This window comes from Erythranthe guttata, chromosome 11, assembly GCF_056151865.1.
Source record: "Erythranthe guttata isolate IM_541 chromosome 11, IM_541, whole genome shotgun sequence".
In the NCBI taxonomy this organism is placed as follows: Eukaryota; Viridiplantae; Streptophyta; class Magnoliopsida; order Lamiales; family Phrymaceae; genus Erythranthe; species Erythranthe guttata.
In genome coordinates this window covers 19,105,804-19,123,865 of record NC_142543.1, presented here as the reverse complement: position 1 = coordinate 19,123,865, position 18,062 = coordinate 19,105,804, and the positions used below count along the sequence as shown (strand labels likewise).

The 18,062-nt window shown below is 34.6% G+C and overlaps 3 protein-coding genes, 1 long non-coding RNA gene and 3 other non-coding genes across 7 annotated transcripts; 4 read left to right on the top strand and 3 right to left on the bottom strand.

The window, feature by feature from the left end:
- Positions 1 to 1,707: 1,707 nt before the first annotated feature.
- On the top strand, positions 1,708 to 3,992 carry LOC105960974 (inactive LRR receptor-like serine/threonine-protein kinase BIR2). Its single transcript, XM_012985195.2, has one exon. The coding sequence runs from the start codon at positions 1,906 to 1,908 to the stop codon at positions 3,748 to 3,750; it is 1,845 nt and encodes a 614-aa protein (XP_012840649.2). The 5' UTR covers positions 1,708 to 1,905; the 3' UTR covers positions 3,751 to 3,992.
- A 364-nt stretch (positions 3,993 to 4,356) lies between these two features.
- On the bottom strand, positions 4,357 to 8,945 carry LOC105960813 (putative prolyl 4-hydroxylase 7). The gene is made up of 8 exons (XM_088825980.1): positions 8,941 to 8,945; positions 8,298 to 8,390; positions 8,120 to 8,177; positions 7,296 to 7,400; positions 6,287 to 6,344; positions 5,534 to 5,709; positions 5,351 to 5,411; positions 4,357 to 4,721 (listed from the first exon to the last, which is right to left on the bottom strand). Exons 1-8 carry the CDS (start codon positions 8,943 to 8,945, stop codon positions 4,417 to 4,419), a joined length of 861 nt encoding a protein of 286 aa, XP_088682106.1. The 3' UTR covers positions 4,357 to 4,416.
- A 976-nt stretch (positions 8,946 to 9,921) lies between these two features.
- On the top strand, positions 9,922 to 10,005 carry LOC148767169 (small nucleolar RNA Z199). Its single transcript, XR_016034598.1, has one exon. It is a non-coding gene; the product is annotated as a small nucleolar RNA Z199 (small nucleolar RNA).
- A 46-nt stretch (positions 10,006 to 10,051) lies between these two features.
- Positions 10,052 to 10,128, top strand: LOC148767168 (small nucleolar RNA SNORD18). Its single transcript, XR_016034584.1, has one exon. It is a non-coding gene; the product is annotated as a small nucleolar RNA SNORD18 (small nucleolar RNA).
- Positions 10,129 to 10,290: 162 nt separating this feature from the next.
- LOC148767167 (small nucleolar RNA R64/Z200 family) lies at positions 10,291 to 10,391 on the top strand. The gene has a single exon (XR_016034603.1). It is a non-coding gene; the product is annotated as a small nucleolar RNA R64/Z200 family (small nucleolar RNA).
- A 957-nt stretch (positions 10,392 to 11,348) lies between these two features.
- LOC105960973 (beta-glucuronosyltransferase GlcAT14B) lies at positions 11,349 to 13,945 on the bottom strand. Its single transcript, XM_012985194.2, has 4 exons — positions 13,109 to 13,945; positions 12,940 to 13,015; positions 12,729 to 12,844; positions 11,349 to 12,104 (listed from the first exon to the last, which is right to left on the bottom strand). The coding sequence occupies exons 1-4, from the start codon at positions 13,704 to 13,706 to the stop codon at positions 11,587 to 11,589; spliced, it is 1,308 nt and encodes a 435-aa protein (XP_012840648.2). The 5' UTR covers positions 13,707 to 13,945; the 3' UTR covers positions 11,349 to 11,586.
- A 1,156-nt stretch (positions 13,946 to 15,101) lies between these two features.
- Positions 15,102 to 16,543, bottom strand: LOC148767166 (uncharacterized). The gene is made up of 3 exons (XR_016034175.1): positions 16,299 to 16,543; positions 15,430 to 15,567; positions 15,102 to 15,364 (listed from the first exon to the last, which is right to left on the bottom strand). It is a non-coding gene; the product is annotated as an uncharacterized LOC148767166 (long non-coding RNA).
- Positions 16,544 to 18,062: the final 1,519 nt, after the last annotated feature.

The following is an 18,062-nucleotide window of genomic DNA, read 5'->3' as shown; positions in this document are numbered from 1 at the left end:
TCCTAAGATGGTTTATTTATAGTGTAATCAGTAGAACCGTATTAAATTAGAACAATAAGTAGGATTAGAAAACCCTAATGGACTTCCTCAAAAAAAAAAAAAAAAAAAACCCTAATAGACTTGTAAGATATTGTGGAATTGATCCATTAATTAATCACCTTGCAGATGGATCGGGCCTTAAATGACCCATATACTAATTAGCTTATTGGGCCGATCCAATAAGGTACATCATCAATGTAAGATCTATAGGAGTCCATCATCGGCTTTAAGCCCCATCTCCCGCTGCAGTTCCTTAACTCACAACCAACTATATAAGCGTATTGAATAAATATCCATTGTCGTGCTAATTTCAGTTCGATGTGTTGTCGACTCTCACTTCCAATCCGACCAATTTGAAGAAGTTCTAAGTCCTAAAAAATGGGCTTGAATTTCTTAAACTAATAATATGAAGTTGAATAATTGGGCCAATCCTTTATATAATTTGGGCTCAATTGGGCTATTAAGTTATTTTGAATTATAATAATTCTATTAATCTCCTGACCCACCGGAGCCCATCAAGCACGAAAATCCCAAATTAATATGTCGCTTTAAATTAAGGAAATAAAAGTCAAATTAATAAGGTCATGGTCTTAATGCAAGTGCCGCATGCTATTTGTGACAAATTGGGATATTCTTGACCCGTGATGGTCCACTTGGAGGTGGTCAAAGTAAAAGCTAAAATAATATAAAAATTCCAAAAAAAAAAAAAGGTTATTAGAAAAAAGAATATTCAAATCATTTTACATATAAAAAGAAATAAAGGGTTATTAATAGCATTTTTTCACCTTTACTTTGCGTCTTTTTGCATTTTGCCACATTATTAAAAAAACACAATTGCACCGGCACACCAAATTCTTTATTTTGACGTACTTAACCACTTAGGACGGATTTTCATGCGAATTTTGACCGATTCTGACACGTGTGTGACACACATGACTAATTACATGGGCTTTTACATCTTTTCGAAAATATAATATGGAGGTGAAATCTAAAGTTCTAAGGATTCAATTGAACTAGATTTAGAAGAGCCAGAGTTTTATTTCAATTAAAATTGGGCAAATTTTAAATCTACTTCGATTGAATCTTTAAAACTTTCAATTTCACCTTCATATCATATCTTTAGTCATGGGCATCACGCATGCGCCGAAAAATATGTTAAGATTCGCATAAAAATTCGCTCTAGATTGTAAATATGTCAAAATAACAGATTCGAGTGTGCCGATGCAATTTCTTTTTATTAACGTGGCAAAATGCAAAAACACGTAAAGTATAAGGGTCAAAATGCCATTAACCCAAAAACAAAAGTAAGGACATGATTCCAACCCGAAGTTTTTTATCTTAGTCAATGTTTGACTTTGCTAATTGAGGTTGATAAATAACACCCACTAAGTTTGAATTATTTCGCCTCAAACATTCATATTAAGCATTTTAAGGAATCGAAAATATTTTTATTTAGATTTTTCATAAATTATTCTGAACACTCCTAAAATAAAATAAAATTATCATCAGCGTCGATCAAACTAACTAAACTTTGCATTAATTTTCATTAATTGTAAAACAAAATATTTGAATAAATAAAATAAATAAATAAATAAATAAATTAGAGCTCCCAGTCAAACACGAACATACACAGTAAAACACTCTATAGTTATCATTAACCCCACTTTTATAGTTTTATTCCTTCCCATCATTTTTTCCATTAACAAACCTTGAAAAACTCAAAACAAAACCCCCAAAAACTAACCCCACCAGAGGAGAGAGAGAGAGTAGAGAGAGAGAGTGTAGAGAGAGAAAATGGCTGTCCATTAGCTCTCCATTTTTTTTCTCCCCTTCAAACCCTACCTAATCAATCTTCCACCACCACCAATGGCGAACCGTCGTCTTCTTCCTCCCCGTAGATCCGTGTTCTTCCCGCTGCTGCTGCTCTCCCTGCTGCTTCTATCCAGCTCCTCCGGCGAAGATGACGTCATATGTTTGCGAGAAGTGAAGAGCTCGTTGACCGACGCGGAGGGGAGGCTCAGCTCGTGGAATTTCTCCAACACCACCGTCGGATTCATCTGCAAGTTCGTCGGCGTCTCGTGCTGGAACGACAGGGAGAACAGGCTCATCGGATTGGCGCTCCGCGATCTCAGCCTCGCCGGAGTTGTTCCCGATTCGCTACAGTTCTGCCACAGCCTGCAGAACCTCGATCTCTCCGGTAACTCCCTCTCCGGTTCGATCCCTCCCCAAATCTGCACGTGGCTGCCGTACCTCGTCACGCTTGACCTCTCGCGCAATGGTTTGACCGGTCAAATCCCGGAGGATCTAGCCAATTGCTCGTATCTGAACACTTTGATCTTGGATGATAATCAGTTATCCGGTTCTATTCCTTTCCAGTTTTCGAATCTCGGAAGGTTGAAGAAGTTCTCTGTAGCCAATAACGATTTATCCGGTACCGTGCCATCGTTTAATTCGAACTCGGTGGAGCTCGATTTCAGCGGTAACAGCGGTCTTTGCGGCGGTCCGTTGGGTAAATGCGGTGGCCTGAATAAGAAGAATTTAGCAATTATCATCGCGGCAGGGGTTTTCGGTGCCGCTGCTTCGTTGTTGTTAGGGTTTGGATTGTGGTGGTGGTGCTCCACCAGATCCAGTAAGAGGGGGAAGAGAGGTTACGGCATCGGAGGGAGAGATGATGGCGGCGGCGGTAGTGGCGGTAGTTGGGCGGATAGATTGAGGTCTCATAAGCTTACGCAAGTTATGCTGTTCCAAAAACCGCTGGTGAAGGTTAAACTGGCCGATTTGCTGGCGGCAACGAATAATTTCGGAGCTGAGAGTGTTATTGTGACGAGTAGAACAGGAACTACTTACAAAGCGGTTTTACCGGACGGATCTGCGCTTGCGATTAAGCGGCTGAGCGAGTGTAAGATAGCGGAGAAGCAGTTTAGAATGGAGATGAATAGGCTAGGGCAATTAAGGCATCCGAATTTAGTTCCGCTGTTAGGGTTTTGCTTGGTGGAGGAGGAGAAACTCTTGGTCTACAAGCATTTATCCAACGGAACCCTCGGTTCGATTTTGTGCGGCGGCGATGCCGCAGTTTTGGATTGGGCAACCAGGTTCAAGATTGCACTAGGGGCGGCGAGGGGACTTGCTTGGCTCCACCACGGTTGCCACCCTCCAATCCTGCACCAGAACATAAGCTCTGGCGTGATTCTGCTCGACGAGGACTTCGATTCGAGGATAATGGACTTTGGTTTGGCGAGGCTTATGACTTCTTCCGAGTCGAACGAGAGTAGTTTCGTGTATGGCGATTTAGGCGAAATTGGATACGTTGCTCCTGAATATTCGAGTACAATGGTTGCTTCCACCAAAGGGGATGCCTACAGTTTCGGAGTGGTGCTTCTCGAATTGGCAACTGGATTGAAGCCTCTTGATGTTAGTGCGGCCGACGAACTGTTCAAGGGTAATTTAGTCGATTGGGTGAACCAGCTCTATATTTCTGGTCGGATTAAAGATGCTATTGATAAAAAGCTATGTGGGAAGGGCAACGATGAAGAGATAGTTCGGTTCTTGAAAATTGCGAGTAATTGTGTCGTTTCTAGGCCAAAGGATAGGTGGTCGATGTATCAGGTTTATGAATCACTTAAGAGCATGGCCGAGGAGCACGGGTTTTCCGAACAGTTTGACGAGTTCCCGCTATTGTTTATGAAAAAAGAATCGAATAGCCCTATTTGAGACTCTTCTCTAAGTTTCCGAAATCGATAAATATTTGTGCAGTGTATGTGTTCTTGATCTGCATTCTGTATAACACATGCCATAATTGCGGGATATAGATGTATAATTATAAGATCGCTCGCACAAATTGTACTTAAGATGTTGTGTTTATTTTTCGAAATTTGTTGTAAGAAAAGGATATCTTCTCGTGGGATGTCGGTATTTTATTGTTTGCTATTCAGACGACACGTTTCTTATTTTTCGCATCGGGTTTTTGCAATTTTATTTTGTTCGTTAATTCCTCATCCTGGTTTTGTTTCAATGAGGCGAAGACCTGGTGAAAAAGTGCCGATTTTGCGAAGATTGTCGAAGGTAATTGACACTCAAGCCTCTGAAGCTCATGTGATTTTGTTTCCGTAAATATCGGGTAATTGTTATGCTTTTAGACTTTAGTAGACTTATTTATATCTTGTTTACCTTCTATTATATTATCGACAAATGTCGGTTCGTTCGATGATTTTATCATCCAGGTTTCATTAGTCCTACATTTGGCTTGAATTTTCAGGTTCATTTGTTGTAGCTTAGTAAGCTTTAGTTCAACTTAATCATGCAAACCAAACACACAAATTTTATAGTATAATCCAATTTTCATAAACCAAATTCAACTAGTGAAGAATGTGACTAAGTTCAAGATGAACAAACTTTGCAGCTCTTTCTACAAAAGCCCCAATCCACTTCAGTTCCCACCATGTAAAGAGGGTTCTTCTCGCATTCACCACTAAGAGCCCAATCGGAGCAATTTGGATTCTCGTCGATACAACCAAGATCTCGTCGCCTAGGTGGAATATCGAACGACCTCACATGAATCCACTTTGTAGCGGACCATTTCTCGCCTTCAATGACAGGACAACTCCCATGCAAACTCGATGGATCGGTGGTTGCATTAGGATGAAGACCGAAGAACAACAATGCATCACCCTTCCTTGGTTTCACTACCACAAAAATAAAAAAGAGCCAAATTAATAAACAAGAAACAGAATAAGAATTATTTGGATGAAGACCAAAAGACAACAATGCATCACCCTTCCTTGTTTTCCCGAAGATTTTCGTAATGAGATCGTACTTAATTTTTACTCTTGATTTTTTTTTTTAAACGATAACATTTCAATTCAATTCGTTCGATTTGAGAATACGCAACACAACCTTTTTTTTTTTCTTTTCAATCAAAGTGGTTTCAGATTTTATTTTACGAAAATTGTATTTAAATGTCAGGAGTAAAGTAAATATATTTGGGGAAATTACATTTTTCATCCCTTAAGTTTGCACTGATTTTATATTTGGTTTTCCATGTTTACAAAAAAATACATTTGATCCCTCATATTTCAATAATTTAACATTTTTTATTATTTTCGTCAATTTACCGTTAGTTCGTCGGTTAAGACAATGATGAACACGCACTTGATTCCATTAGTACTAACGGAAAATTATCGGAAATGACTAAAAGTGTTGAATTTTTCAAACATCAGGAATCATATGTGATTTTTGTGAACATGAGGAATTACATGTAAAATCAGTGCAAACATGAGGGATGAAAACTGTATTTTTCCCAAAAATATTTTACCTGCATAACCTTCTTTTGCACACTCAGACCAGTCATCCCCCTTAGCTTGTGTGTCTTTTGCCTGCATGTTAATATTTAATAATATTAAATTTTAATATATAAAAAAATTGTATTTTATAACCATATATTTATATTATATGAAAATCCAAATTAAAAAATAATAAATGGATAGAATATAATTACCTGAGAATAAGGAAAAACAGTTTCTCCACCCTTGTCAACATTTGACAGATACATAAGAACAGTAGCCACCCTGTGACCACCTAGTTTTTGATTGGCCTTGTCGTGAAAATAATCAAAATGTGGTTCATATTTCTGCCCATTTTCATAATGCAATATTTGCATTGCCTCCCCATTTTCTTGATTACAAAAATATTGTTTTTTAAATAATAAGAAAATATTTACAAAAAAAAAAAAAATTATATTCGATGCAATAAATTAAAGAAGCTGTACTATTTGTTATAAGTTATAGGGTAAATTACAACCACCCCAAATATAGTCAAATTACGAAAAAACCCCTCATGTTTGGATAATTACAACCATCACCTCAATTATAAATCTTCTTACACGTCAACCCTTATGGTGTCAAATTCAACATAATCTTCTAAATTCCGTGAAATGTTCTCTAGTTTGTACTCATTTTGTGTAAAAATGCAATTTCTGATGCACCACAATCAGATATTTACAAGCCAAGAAACACATCTTATGGTCATCTTGTTTCAAAATATGGAGCTCGAATGGAGTAAAACGGGTACAAACTGAAGAATATTCTACATAATCTAGAAGATTCCACAAAATTTGACACCATAAGAGTGGACGCAAAAAAAGATTCACAGTTGAAGGAAGTGGTTGTAATTACCCAAACATGACGAGTTCTTTCATAATTTGACCTTACCTCGGGGCTGGCCGTAATTTACCCTAAGTTAGAAATAATACCTATAGGGAGAAAAGTCCATGCAGCAATTCTTTCTTCAATGCCGGAAATTATCTCATCCTTAGACGAATAACGAAAAAAAAAAATCGTTATGTAATATTTGTGCATACTTTCTATTTAATTAAATATTATATACTAAATCTAAATGTTATTTTCAGCTTAATTCCCCTTTACACCATTGAAATACAATATTTTAGCACTTTGCACTCTTAAAAAATATTAATAGCATTTTGTATCATCTAAACACAATAGATCATTCACAACACAATGTAAAAATAACTGTATTTTTCAAAGGATTGATGAATGTAAAAAGAAATTGATTGACCATCCCAAAAAATATCACATGAGTGCATTATGCATGGTTTATTATGTTTTGAAGGTGTAAAGTGCTATTAATTTTTTTTAAGGGTGCAAAGTGCCAAAAAACTATATTTCAAGGGCTCAAAGTGGGATTAAGCGTTATTTTTCTATTTCTCGTCTTTGGAAGTCAACTAAAGTGTAAAACGATACAAACTTTAATCAGCCAATCGAGTGTAGTGCAAGTCAAATGATAATTTTATTTTTGGACAATCAGAATCGTATTTTTGTAATTTAAGAAAGAAATTTAATTCTGAGCGGATGAGCCGATTTAATATAAATCAAATTCCACTAATTTTTTGACATGTAGCACTTTTAAGTCTAACTCTTAATAAAAATGCTATTATAATTAGGGTTATAGGGGATACGGTGGTTCTGGTGGGGTTTTTTTTTTTTTTTTTTTCTTCCAATTATTATAATACTAATTATATTTTAATTGAAATTATCCACGTGTCAATCATCCTATGGCATCCGATTTTCTTATTAAAACAGACCATCCGGTCTAAATTTGCACCCTTTAAGAAAATATATATTGATATTTTGTAATTTTTAAATCATGTTTTTATTATTAAGAAAATAATAAGTACTCAATCAAATCATATAAATGAAATTACTAATATATAATAATAATAATAAATCGGAGATTTGACTAACCTGCGCCTTCATAAGAAACATACCAGAACTGGTTCGAATTTCACTCTCAACACTATCGCCGGTATCAGAATCAGCCACCATAGATTTATGCAGCCTGTTTTTAGCCTAAACACTCACAAAGTCAACCGTATCCCCATTAATTAATTAATTAATTATTTATAAATATATCATACATACATTAAAAAAAAAAAATTCATAATTTAATACTCCAGTAATTTTTATTTGCTCCTTTACTATTTACTAACACTTTAAAATACAAAATTATAATGAAATAATTTATACGCTCCATATTCAAACTCCTTAAAAATTAATCTTTAAAACAAGATCTAATAGTTTATCAACTGTTAAAACATTTCATAAGATGTAAAAGACTATCAAATATTTTAAATAAGCTTATCCAAACGGGTTGTTATACTGATAAAAAAAATAACATAACGACTTTTTTAGTAATTTAAATTCAAAATGATATGAGAGTTTTTGAAATTAATTAATAATATTTGAAAAAAATATAGTTTTCACCTCTTAAGTTTTTCACATTTGGTCTTCCATGTTCACAAAAAATACATTTGGTCCCTCATGTTTCAACAATTGAAAACTTTTGGTTATTTTCGTTAATTTACCGTTATCCTGTCAGTTAAGGCAGTGATGGACAAACGCTTGATTCCGTCAGTATTAACGGAAATTTGATGGAAATAGCTAAAAATGATGATTTTTTTAAATATGAGAGACCAAATGTGGAATTGGTGAGAAATTGAAGGACCAGACTGTATTTTTCCCAATAATATTTTATCACCCCTAATGAAAATCAAATAATGAGGGCTAACCAGAGAAATGAGATGATTACACTCCTCATCAGTCAAAAATCCTGTGTATAAGAAAGCCCTGTAAAATCCATATCGCCATAATTCTATTATCATAACTAATTAATTAGTCACAAAAAGTTAAATAATTAATTAAAATTAAATATTTGAAATTAGGAAAAAAAAAGGGGAAAATAAAAACCTGGGGCTCCATGAGAGTTGGGTGACATGGGTTGGATTAAGTGATGCTGAAGGGGTACCAGTTGTCAATTTTGGCACCAATTCTTTTTTGCTTCTGACATTTCGACAGAATAAAAATAATTAATTTAATAAATAAATAAATAAAAATAACAGAAGAAAAATTAAATAAATAAATAAAAATAACACCCAAAAGTGTGTGTAAAAGGAGAGACTGACTAGACAGTAGACATACCCATGAGATGATTGAACAAGAAAACACACAATTAAAAACAAATTAAAAAATCTTGGGGCCATCAAATTGAAAAAATTATTTGTATTTAAAATAAAAATAGTGGGTGGGTTTCTTTTTTATAGTGTTAGAACTCAATGAAATGGACTTGTTTGTATTCAAAAAATAATTGTAGTGGGGTTGTCACAATTTAAAGCTAGATTTATTGTAATTAGATTTGTATTTTGTTTATTTTTTGGTTCCTTTTTAAAATAGGCATAATTAACGATTTCTTGATTTTTTTACATTTAATGTAAGGATGTGTGTGTGCATTAATACATTTTTACTAATATTGAAATGAGATAATTTGATTTGATTCTATAATTATCGAAAGGGGTAATTTAGTTTTACCCTCTCTACACAACTTCAGTCTCACTTCATTCTATTGAACGTCGAACTGTATCACTTTATCCCCATGTACTCGCTCAACTGCGTCAATAGTGGGTTTCGGTCAATTTTCCAGCAGTCAAACTTAACACCGTTAACTTTTAGGGACGCAATGACTTAAATGCACATGATATCTTCTACACCACTCAATATCCATTCACAAACACATATTTTCACTCTCTCGCTTACGAAAACTCTAGTACCGTCTCTCTTCATTATTTCCCCTCAAATCGAGCTAGGTGGGAACAAATAGGTACACAAACATGAAGAAGATGGATTTGGGATTTAGGGCATCTATATAATTAGGGGATGGATAAGGGCATTTATGTCTATTCGATTTTGGATGGAATTGCTGATAAATTGACGGAAATACGCTATTGACGCAATTGAGTGAGTGCAATGGGGTAAAATAATACAATTGGAAGTACAAGAGGATAAAGTGAAAACGAGGTTGAGTATAGAGGAGTAAAACGAAATTAACCATCATCGAAATACCAAAAGAACCAAAAGTTCGAAAATACAGTTTATTTTGAAAACAAAATTTTGTATAGTATTTCGTTTTAGGATAAACTACAACCGCCTCCCAAAGTAAGGTCTATTTATAAGGAAAAAACCTTGATTTTCCATAATTACATCATTCCCTGCAATTTATAAATTTCTTACATTATCACCCTTTTATAGGGACGAGTGTAACAAAATTACAAACTTCAAGGGTCTGGACGTAATTTCCAAAAAGAAGGAGTTTGCTTGTCGTAAAATGGGCCTAATTTTCGTGCCTTCATTAAATGGGCCCAATTTTCCCCAGCCCGGAAGAATTAGGGTTTCTGAATTAAAGCCCTAATTCCATTTTCGTATATAAATACATACAGATGACGACCCCATTAATCCAACAATTTTAGCTGTACTTGTTTCTTCATTCACCCGGTAAAGTTTTCCGATTTCAATTTTATTTTTTGTTAATTGAAAATTGAAATCAAGTGATGAAAGAAATACTGCAACAACATGATTGGAAATCAGTTTTCCATGATTAATAGTATTTAAGTCTCTGATGATTTCTCATTTTATTAATTTTTATTTATTTATTATTTTTTGAATATTTGGAGATATGATGAATAATATAATTGGTCCGTGTTTCTGAATAATATGTGACTGATAAACCTTACCAACCTCTGATCTCCTCTTATTTTTCTGAAAAAAAATTACTTAATTAATTACAGCATTTGATAATTATTTTATCTATTTATTTTGATTTTCGATTATTTTTATCTCTATATATATATATATATATATATATATATATATATATATATATATATATATATATATATATATATATGAATTTCTGCTGTGATGATTTATTGAAATGAATTCACATGTCAGACTTCAGAGATTTTATTTATAAAATCCATGAGAATAAAATTTCATGATTCTGAGCAGGTATGCATTTTTGCAATAAATTTCCTTTATTTAATTTTTTAGTCTATTAAGTGTTGATCTTTGAGAAAATTTCTAGTAGTTAGTAGTTATGTTACTGTGTTAATTTGATGAGCTGACTGGGGCGGCGGCGGCGGCGCAGCTGTATCGCCATGGCTGCGGTGGCGGTCGTCGAATAATAAAAAAACTGGAAATTTATTGGAGAAATAAAGTCTGATGATGAATTGTAAGATAGAGAAAAGCAAAAGTGAAAGCAAATGTGAATAATTGTATTTTTAATTCCGTTATTTGTCTATTAAAACTTTAAATTGTGAAAACTTGCAATTAACTTCTGTTATATGGTAAAATTTTAAATTATAAACAATAATTTATGACTCTTATATATGTTACTTTTTTTTGATAATTACTCGTATATATGTTACAAATAAATTACCTTAGACGTTTGTTACTGAATGTAGATCTTAAAAAGAATTTGACTGTTTTTTGAAATTATATTTGTAATGGAAAATTGAATTCACATACATTGTTCAATTTTGATCTATAAAAATAAAATACAATAAAAAAGGAATTCGATTGTTGGAATTCTAATAGAAATATATTATTGCAAAATTAGAATTTGTTTAACACTAGAACTTTGATAAATTAATACTGATAAATTAATAACCTTGTTTAAATAATATTTTCTCGGTCCCCACTTGAAGTCAAATATTTCATTAAATTAATATTTTGCTAAATAAATAGAATTTGGCCGGTCTCGACTGTATTAATTTATAGAGATTTAACTATATTAGGCTGAAATCCAATTTTCTACCCTCTAATTAAATACAAGGGGTTGGTTATGTGTTTATATTAAAATACAAGAGGGGTATGTGCTATAATAAAAGTATAAGAGGGGTATTTGGACAAAGTTCAAACTACAGGGGCATAAGTGCTATTTAACCTAATAATAACAGAACACAAAAATGGAACACAATTTCTAATTTAACCCTTCTACCCAAAAGAAAAAGAGTGCTGATGAATGATTACAGGCAGTAACAACAAAATCCCATCACCATTCTCATATAATTCACCTCATCATTAATTACTCTATTACCAAACAAGACCTTATAATTACACAAACAAAAATAATTAAAAAAAAAAATTAGTTACAAAGCTTAACCAAAAGAGACATCAATTCGCCCGAAGAACGACCGAGCTTCGGCTATTTGCACTGCCGCGATTCAAAACTACCCTCCGACAAAAGAGACACCACAAGACTCTCGACCCTCTTCGCACCTACGGTGGGCCTGAGCACCGCAGTATCATTCCCCACAACAAGACAAGGATCGGTCCCATTCTCACCGCCACCTAAGCACCAGCCACCTGGCACAAGCATACCCTTACCCCGAAACAGAAGCTCCTCATCGATCTTATCAAGCACCGGGTCGTCCCGGTGAAATTTTCGAGCGAAAGGGGCGTTACTGTCAATCATTCTTTGCATGTCTTTTAACGTAAGATAGTGAGGGTGTTGCTTCGGAGGGTTGTCCCACGATATGAAGTGTAGGTCGCTGTTCACGGTCGTGTTTCGGAATTCTTTAGCGTTGCATATTACTGTGTGGAAATAGCCTTCGGGGGAAGATATGAAGTTGGAATAGTACATGAGGGCGGTTCTTGGTAAATTGTCCCACCCCCATATGCAGTAGTCTACGAATGGTCGAGAAAGTACCATCCATGCCGACCCTGTACGGAAATATGGCTTGTGAACAAATTGCCAAAAAAAAAAAAAAAAAAAAAAACAAAACAAAAAAATGAATAATGCATGTTTCGGAATAAACGAGAATAATTTTGATTGAACTATTTTCTACCTACTTCGAAGATAAGTATCTTATAGGTACTCTCTTTGTTTGATGCTCTTACTTCCATAATGTGCAGTAACTTCGGATGATCTTTATTTCATATTATCTGAAATATGTTTCGGAGGATAATCGAGATTCATATTTGCTGCATCGACTAATTATATTTATGTCTAAACTCCAAACAATCGACTCATATTTGCTAATGCATCACAAAAACTATCATCCAATCAATCCATTGGAAACTAGCTGATTCGGTAATTTCGAACAATTGAATGAAACTTCGTTTGAGAAAAAGTATTACGAACTATAGCAACTGGATGCATCTGACGAAATTCACATTCGATGTATGAGATTCGGCTTATGATAAATGGAGTCGTATTACTCCTTACACCTTACAGAAGACCGATAATATCGAAAATATGACATTCACAGTAGGTACTCATTCAAACCGGAAATGAGTAGAAACATATTAAGAGAAGCAAAATTAGTAACCGCAAACAAAATTTACCCGTGAAGAGTTTAAACGCAGTTGGCACACTTCTTCGCTGCGTAATCCAAAATACATCGGTTTTTTTCGTCATATACAACCCCGGATCGATAATTACCGGCTTCGCCCTCTGAAACCTAAGCCCAACACAATGTATCATCGATTCAGAAGTTCTTCAACTTAATTTCGTAAAATCCCAATAGGAGAATAGTTAACAGAAAAGATAACTTACTCTTTCCAGCCAATATCACTAGTATGATCCATGAAATTAAGGTCCCGCGGCAAGTACGAAAAAGCGTGCAGCAAGTCTAATTAATTAATTAATTAATTAATCACAAATTAGTATAATGCAGATCAATTCGATAAAATCTCAATTATAAAAATTCAATCATTATTATTACCATCTTGAGTAACGAGTGGGTAATCAGATGCGCTGAGATTGATAAACCAATCCCAGTCACCACCTTCCTTCAGCAGAATAGCAGCCGCGTGCAGTGTATTCGCCACCATTGTCGGCCCGCGGTAAGTTACCAAATTAGCCCTAGAAATCATCCGTACATTCTCGAATCTCCGAAAAACCGAATGCGTATCGACGTAATTGTACAGATCGAGGCGCTCCTCGCCGGAGGACTCCGCATCGAGGTGCACGACGTACTGATTGTTCGGGTGGTAGAGGGCTTCGAGCGTGCGGCGGAGCATTCCGCCGTCTCCGGCGGAGCCAGAGATTAGGTACGCCAATCGCGGCGGAGGTTGGAGGTCGGAGACCGGGAGGGGCTTGAGCTTCGACTCGACGAAGAAGGAGGCGGCGGCGGAGGACGGCGACGGGTAATTGAGGCGGAGGGGGAGGAGCGGCGCGCCGTCGGGGGAGGTTAGGGTTGTCAGGAAGAGGAGGAAGAGCGAGATTACGGAGCCGATTGCGAGCGGGAAGATCCATTTCTTCTCCATTGTGTGGCGGTGGCGATGCTTCAGATGTAAGTAGTAGTTCTTCAGCTTCTTCATCGCCACCCAAATTATTGACGAATTCTGCACACAAACATCACTAATTTTGAGATTCTCTCAAAAACCGACGACGGCGATGGAAATTTGAGGCGGTGGTTCTGCGGTGGGGCTACGGTGGTTGGCTGGTTGCGTTTTTTCTGGTTTTGTTGGAAGATTACTCAAAAATTTCTTCGCTTCAGATTCTGAGATTCAATTCCGTAGAAAATTAACTACTATTTTAAATCAATTGTATAAAATAATGTGTAAAACGACAAATTATTTAATGATATAATTTATTTGTGGGGGCCACGTGTTAAAATAATATTGACTAAATAAGCAATAGTGGATTTAGTGTGGTGATCACATTATTAATTTTTCCAACTTTTTTATTGTTTTAGATGGGTTGTTTGATGTACTTATTGCATGAGAAATGAAGTGAGGATTGATGTCAATTATGGAAAAAATAGTTAGTTTATTTATTAAACTTCTATGGCCATCACCAATCGTTGTTTTAAAGTTGGTTGTCCATATCTTTAATTTGGCACACGTACAGTATGCACCGTCACTTTTAACTATATACTCCAACAACATTGTTTACAATTTAAACAACTACTATATTTTATTATTTTTTCGTATTTTAATTTTGAACTTTCCGTAAATTTGGACATCAAAAGGTATGGGTTGTGGTAGTTTTATTATTTTTTTATTTTTGCACAATTGGTTAAAGTTTGACTTTGGTGTTCTAAACTTGAGCAACCAAATTTATAATTTGTTAAAATTTGCATTTTTCCATTATGTTGTTGGAGTTCTCTTTTTGGCCTCAAAATGTGTAAAAAGGGTAAATAATAGAATTGCATTTCACTGTTGGAGTTGCCCTAAGTTCTAATAAATTTTGTTACTATAAATCTAGGGGTTATATGAGATAACCCCCTCATACAATTTCATTAGAGGGATAAATCCATTTTTTTATTTACTATTAGGGATAACCCCTCACTTGGCATAATACCCTATTTACCCTTATTATATTCATAATAATATTAAAGATTAATTAATATGGGAAATTAATTAAAAAATACGTAGGTATGCAAATCCTCACATTCAGATTTTTATTTTCTTTCAAAAAATTGATTTTTTTTTTACTTAAAAAATTATTTATTATTTTTAGTTTTTTCAATTTTTTTATTCGTTTATTATTTTTCATTTTTTTTGTTTTTTTAAATATTTTTTTACCAGCTTATTCTTTTAATTAATATTTTTTTATTGATTTTTTTTTTCGCTTTACCAAATTGAAATCCACTACTCACTTATCGAATTTCACTATAAATATTTCGAAATTTATTGAAAATCATATTTTTCCAACAGGTTTATCGAAAAATAAAATCCGCTACACATCAAAATTTATGAGCATTCACTATCTAAAAAGAAAAATCAACTTAAAATCCACTGAAAAATTATCGTAATCCACTATAAAATTAACATAAACCACTATTCACTGCCAGAATTTGAAAACCACTATCCACTACCAGAATTTGAAAACCACTATTCACTGTTTGAAATCCACTATTCAATGTACGCGTTGTCAACCCCCTTCCCTCTAACGTAATCCACTATTAATGTCGCGTGAGAGTTCGAAAACCACTATTTAGTGTAAGCTCATCGACAGCCCCTCCTCCTCGCGCCTGTATCAGGTATATTTTGTCTAAAATCCACTATAAGTTCATCAAAAACCACTACAAAAAATCACCTTTACAAAAGAGAAAATCCACTAAAAAACTGCCTAAATCCACTACAAAAATTCCCTTTAGTAAACAACGTCATCACAGACAATTGTAGAGGCACCCGAGCATCACCCAACCTCGTCCCACTTGCTGCCATCACTCCGCTTGTGGAAGAACATGAAAAAAAAGAAAAAAAAAAGACAATGCGTAAATTTAATTCATAAAAAAAATTCGATCTCCAAAACAAGAATTTGAAATCCACTACAATCTCATCAAAATCCACTACAAAAAATATCAAAACTCACTCAAATATTAATCTAATCCACTATAAAAATAATTTGCAAAAATAGCAAAACTTATCATGAAAATAGAAAAAAACAACTGTCAAAGGTAACAAAAACAACTATTTTGCACACCTTCACCGCTACACAAACACTCATTTTTTTTTCTACACAAGGACAATAACTTGAAATCCACTATAGTCTTATCAAAATCCGCTATTATAAAACACCGAAAGAATAACATATTAAATCAATTCATAGGAGTGATTATATGAGACGTGGTTGAATATGCCTCTTCAATTTCACGGAGATTCACTACAACAAAAATTTAAAAAAAAATGACAAAACCTAAAGTTAACCCGAAGACAATTACCATTGCCCACCTAATTAATTCAACAGATTCAATATTTACGCCCATTTAATTTATAAATTACGGACATGGTTTTATTAGATTGGTATGTTGAAATAAATCCAACAAAAAATGCCAAAAATTGATAGAGGAAAAAAAAGAAACGAGAAACTTAAAAAATTAGTAAAACCCAATAATCCAATTTGGCGACTGAATGATCAATTACAAACTGCAAAAAATCTGTCGAATCTTCAATTTAAATTACCAATAAATTCAGAAATTTCAATAGGCGACGAAGCATTCACCGGCAAACCATCGACGGCCGAGAAGGGGTAAGCCAGATGGCATAGATCAGATGTGTGAGGTGTGGCTGCCGCCTTTGGTGTGGTGGGCATATCGACTCCGACTAACTGTTGGCTGGCGAAGAGGAGGAAGAGGCCAAACGTCTTGCCCCGTTTTGGGGGCTGGTAAGGGAGGCGAGGGGGTGAGCGTGAGTTGTGGAGAAAAGGGAGAGAAGAGAACGAGAGAGATGGCTAGAGGAGAGACGTGGGTAGGTTAAAAGAAATTGAAAAAGGGTAAAATAGGTTATTAATAATATAATTTGCTGAATAAAATATAATTGGATTTATCTCAAAAGTGAGGAAAAAAAAAGGATCTAGTCTAATGATACAATGCATATGAGGGGGTTTTCTCAAATAATCCCATAAATCTATCTTATAATTTAAATATCATGTATTGATTACTTTCTATTAGATGGAGCATCATCGAAGTAAATACAGTAGAACCTTGATAAATTAACAACTTTGCTTAAATAATAAAATTTTCCAATATTAATTTAGAGACAATGTGCTAAATTTATAAGATAATGCATTAATTTAATTTTATGAACTCTGAATTTTATCTACAATGAAGGTATATATCTTGTCAACTCAGTATTGATCGGTGTAGGGCGGGTAAGACTTAAGTGGGCCCTACACCGATCGAGCTTCATGTTCAGGTACCACAACTCTTCTAATGCGCATTCAAGTTCGAGGCGGTATAGCATCTCTACATGGCGGCACACGAGCACGGGGAACATCACCCTTGTATTAGCCTTGTAAATGATCGAGATCATGGCGTGATCTGTTTGGAAATCGTTCTTCAAGTTTTTGAGGATTTTAGTAACATTTGAAACCCCGAACAAACAGTGCAGATTTTGGAATATCTTAGGTTGGTTCGCCGGAAAATACGGGGCGAGTGGGCAATTAGGGCTCTTTTCACCGTCATGCTTGTAAATCATATATCGGCGTCGAATATTTGATCATCTTCCATTACAAACGATTTTAAAAGCTAGGTTTACTGTACATATATATTTATTCTAATTGTTGATTGTTTTTTTTTTTTTTTATAAACATTTGAAGAAACAATATTTATATCGGCGAAGATACCTAGTGATACACTTAAATGGGTCATATTGGACCATTTACATTATACCACCATGTGGGCCAAAATACTACGGCTCAGAGCCCGCCAGATAAATACTCAAGTCACTCTCTTAACTGGGCCTCTATGAGCCCACTACGTAAAAGCGTATTAGTAAAACACCTAATTAGCGTCCTAATTTAGCAAGAAACTAGATTAGTACTCTAATTAGGAGTCTCTATTAATTAAGTATAAATAACACATCAACCTAAGGAAAAATGTACGGGCTGGATTTCTACCAAATCAACCCGCTTAGTCGGATGGGTTTCTGCCAGATCAAGAAACCTACACTAACCATTTAGGGTTGCATGCTAATATTTATAATATATAGTTTTTTTAGTAATTCAATATCCACGAGAATACCAAATGTAATAAGCCACCTTTGTTCTTAAATTGGTATTATTTTTCTCCTTGGCACAAGTTTTAAAAATCCCGTTAAATATGTCTTGATTTTAGGAAAATAAATATCGATGGACCAAAATACCGTTGTTTATTAATTAATACGGAAATAGTGTCGGAGAGTAGTACTTAATAATGGTATATTCGAAAAATATGTAATAATGCAACA

Coding starts and splice junctions, on each gene's coding strand:
- LOC105960973 (XM_012985194.2), bottom strand. CDS start 13,706: ATGAAGAAGCTGAAGAACTACTACTTACATCTGAAGCATCGCCACCGC. Junction 13,016..13,108: donor CCCACTCGTTACTCAAGATG/GTAATAATAATG, acceptor TTAATTAATTAG/ACTTGCTGCACGCTTTTTCG. Junction 12,845..12,939: donor AGTGATATTGGCTGGAAAGA/GTAAGTTATCTT, acceptor TGTTGGGCTTAG/GTTTCAGAGGGCGAAGCCGG.
- LOC105960974 (XM_012985195.2), top strand. CDS start 1,906: ATGGCGAACCGTCGTCTTCTTCCTCCCCGTAGATCCGTGTTCTTCCCG.
- LOC105960813 (XM_088825980.1), bottom strand. Junction 8,178..8,297: donor CAACTCTCATGGAGCCCCAG/GTTTTTATTTTC, acceptor TGGATTTTACAG/GGCTTTCTTATACACAGGAT. Junction 7,401..8,119: donor GTAATCATCTCATTTCTCTG/GTTAGCCCTCAT, acceptor GTGAGTGTTTAG/GCTAAAAACAGGCTGCATAA.